Consider the following 3,450-nt stretch of genomic DNA (forward strand, 5'->3'; position numbering starts at 1 on the left):
ATAAGACACACCATCACCCATAATGGTATGCCTTTTAAAACACTCCGAATCTTCCCAATTTAAAAACCGGGGGCCGCGGGAAGGAAATTCTTTTCACAACCGGGGTATTTATGGAAATTTTCTAAAATAAAACCGCGTATTCCGCAAGAGCATGGTTTTAGAGCATGGTTTTAGCCTTGTACAAAGTGACTTTTCTTTTTTTAATAATGTTTCATATGAAAAAAATATAAAACATGAAACTTTAATTTTTTTTTTTTTTACTTTTAAGGAAATGATTGTATATAAGGAAAATATAACAGGAATTTAATTCTTGACCAATATAAGGATTGAGAGAGAGAGAGAAAGAAAGAGTATAAACTGTTTCAAGTAAGAGACAAGTTCCTGAAAGTGTGGAAAGGGTTTCAATGAAAAAAAATCAATATTTTCACATAGAGTAGAAAATTGTATCAGCTAAATTTTCTATACGGAAGGTTTTTGCATTCCTTATATTTTCTTTGATGCCGACAGGTTTCTCTGGAACTTTGTGAAAAAGCCATCTCTTTCTCTCTCTATATATTGTCCTATGTGCCTCATTGTTCTTCTATTTATAACAGTCACACCATACCTTTCTTGAACTCCCCCAATACCTTCTTTTTTAATTTTTTTGCCTTTTTGTTCTCAAACAAGAAGGTAGAGAATAGAGATAGTATGGAAGAGTTCGGTTGTCTTTGGAGTTACCAAGAGGTTGGTCATACTCCTTCCTCATTTTCTTCATCTGGGTCTTGTTTTGTTTGTCATTTGAAGGTTTTTTTTTTTTTTGGGGTTCTTCCTTTTCCAACTAAAATTGTATGTTTTGTGAGGGTTTTTTACCGAGTGATCATAATGTATTCAAGGTTCTTTCTGGGTATATTTCATTCTTCTCTTATTCTACGTTTTAGTTCCTTTATGTTTATTTACTAGTTATGCATATTTTAAACTTTGGCCATTGAACTTGTTTGGCTTCCAAAGTTTCAGTTTTTATATTTCCCTTTTTGTTAATACTGTCTTTGCAGCAATGGTTTTTCCTCTTCTCCAGAAAAGACTATTGGCTTTCAATGGGTTGTATTTTCAGTAAAGGTTGTAGAGAATGCATATTGTTTTTCAGGATTTGCCAAAATTTCAATCTGAGTATCCAAGACCTTACTCTTGTGTAAAAGTGCATTTTGTTGGCCCATCTGTCTAAACCAGCTTCTAGATGTCAGTGTATTGTTGTAATATTTCATTGTATTTCAGAGTTAGGTGTATTAATGCTGACTCTTAACTCGCTCTCTCTATCTTCTTGTCCCCTGTTCTTCAATTTCAAAAAAAAGTACGGTTTGACTGCAGGGGCTCGATCTTTATGGGCCGTTTTTGGGATTTTACTGTTCCTCTTTACTTTGAAATAGTTTTTGATTAGTAACCTATCTTGTGCCGATGAGATTCTTTCTTCAAAAGATTTTGGTGTCAATGGTCACTTTGAAGCTATTGGGCTGAAGTTGATTTTCGCTTTCTCTGAAATTTTTTTTTTGTTTTTACAAAAAAATTATTGTCAAAATTTGAACCCGTTGGGCTTCTTTAGTATCTCAATTCATTGCTTAAAATTGTGTGTGTATATATATATCCCTAATTGATGATCCCTGTGTGTGTTTGTATGTCTTTCTTCTGTCAATTGTTCCTTAATATTTTTGTTCCTACTGTTTGAGCCTCTCTCTCAAGCTAACTGTCCTGTTTCGAATATTGACAGAACATTGATGAGGTGAAGCAGAAGCTTATCTACACCACTCTTGAACTGGATACAATTAAAATTGAAGCAAATGAGGAAATCAGAAAGAACAAGGAGAATATGAGGAATTTACACAATCTTCTGAAGATTGCATATCAAGAAAGAGATGAAGCTAGAGATCAGCTGCAAAATCTCCTAAACAAGCTCATGGCTTCTAGCCCAACTGAATATCCCAATATACACCCACATGTCCACCCTGAAAGTCCTCTAGTAATACCTGCTAAAGCAAACTCTAGCATAACAGAATCTAACAGTCTATCTGAAACATATAACCACCAATCATATGGCTCTTCCCCAGTAGATTCTCTATTTGATGCTGTTTCATCCCCAGATTTCTCAAACATTAATGTGGTTGATTCAGGTAACGTGGGGTTTGTAAATCGGCCCCTTGTTCATGACTATAATGGCTCTATGTCCACAGATTTAGCCTCTCCTGGAAAGGCAAAGATTGATCCAGCTTCTGAAGTAATTGATAATCTTGTTAAAGGAAAAGCTTTGCCTCAAAAGGGAAAACTCTTACAAGCTGTGATGGAAGCTGGTCCTTTACTTCAAACACTTATTGTTGCCGGGCCACTTCCTCGTTGGCGAAATCCTCCGCCTTTGCAACCCTTCAAAATTCCTCCTTTCTCCATCAAAGGTTGTGAGACTGCAGATTTCTCTTCTAAATCTCCTGCAAATGCTGGCTACATGGTCCAAAAACCACTGAATTCATCCACGTATCCTGTAATGTCTCGTGGGACTTCTCGAACTTGTTCAGCAGCCATGTTAAATTTTGCTAGTGGCCCTTCTAATTCATATTCAAACAATATGAGGCCACTGACCACAATTTCTAGTTTTAACAATCATGTCCCAGCAGGCAAGCGACAAAGGTTTCAGTAAAATCGCTGAACTTTGCTTCACTTATGTAAAAATCGAAATTCAGTGGTTGAAGGTGTAAATGGGATACTTTGTTTTGGGGTTTAAATATTGAAATATTGACATAGCTCTTTAACTTGGTTTATCCTTTTTGTGTCCTTGTACATTGAAATCCTACCTTTTCAGTTAATTCTGGCACAAGATAGTCGAGAAAAAACTAGTTTTATATTTTAAATTCTAATTTTAATTATCTATTGCATGATATTGATTAGGACTTATAGTGATATAGATATAGTGCCCGTTTTGGTTTCAGCTGAAACCCACGTTCACGTTTTGCATTTTTTGTTTTTGTTTTTGTTTTTTTTTCCTGCACCATTTCTGCTTTAGGGGGATAAGAGTACTGTTCACACTGTTTGATACTGTTTGGCACTGTTTACAGGTTAAAAAATATTAAAAATGGGTCCCACGATATTATTCACACATTTAAAAATAATTTTGCTACAGTGTTTTCAGTTTTCAATTTCAGCAACAATAAGTTCAATCTAAACGGACCCATATAGATGTGATCATTCAGCATGTGAATAGGATATTACATGATATTGACTAGGACTTATATAGATACATAGATGTGATCATTTAGCATGTGAATAAACGGGTAATGAGGCACTTAGCCCAAACAAAAAACCCGGGTAATGAGGCATTCCATTCTACTAAACTATTCCCTTTGATTCAATTGAGTCTATCAGAACTGTAATTACAGTTCCGATTAGCAATGTCAGCATCAACCAATTGAGCCTACGTCAACCTATATAACC

At 35.3% G+C, this 3,450-nt stretch overlaps 1 protein-coding gene across 2 annotated transcripts; it reads left to right on the forward strand.

The window, feature by feature from the left end:
- Positions 1-562: 562 nt before the first annotated feature.
- LOC126732232 (uncharacterized) lies at positions 563-2,780 on the forward strand. Of its 2 annotated transcripts, none has more exons than XM_050435109.1 (2): positions 563-723; positions 1,742-2,780. In XM_050435109.1, exons 1-2 carry the CDS (start codon positions 688-690, stop codon positions 2,657-2,659), a joined length of 954 nt encoding a protein of 317 aa, XP_050291066.1. In that variant the 5' UTR covers positions 563-687; the 3' UTR covers positions 2,660-2,780. The 2 variants fall into 2 exon arrangements, with proteins under 2 accessions (XP_050291066.1, XP_050291067.1); XM_050435110.1 differs by lacking the exon at positions 563-723 and adding an exon at positions 730-883.
- Positions 2,781-3,450: the final 670 nt, after the last annotated feature.

This window comes from Quercus robur, chromosome 1 (genome assembly GCF_932294415.1).
Source record: "Quercus robur chromosome 1, dhQueRobu3.1, whole genome shotgun sequence".
NCBI classification, from domain to species: domain Eukaryota; kingdom Viridiplantae; phylum Streptophyta; class Magnoliopsida; order Fagales; family Fagaceae; genus Quercus; species Quercus robur.

What these genes read in the sequence shown, in the direction of transcription:
- LOC126732232 (XM_050435109.1), top strand. Translation starts at nt 688, where the DNA reads ATGGAAGAGTTCGGTTGTCTTTGGAGTTACCAAGAG. An exon ending in GTCTTTGGAGTTACCAAGAG is followed by an intron (nt 724 to 1,741) that starts GTTGGTCATACT and finishes GAATATTGACAG; the next exon opens with AACATTGATGAGGTGAAGCA.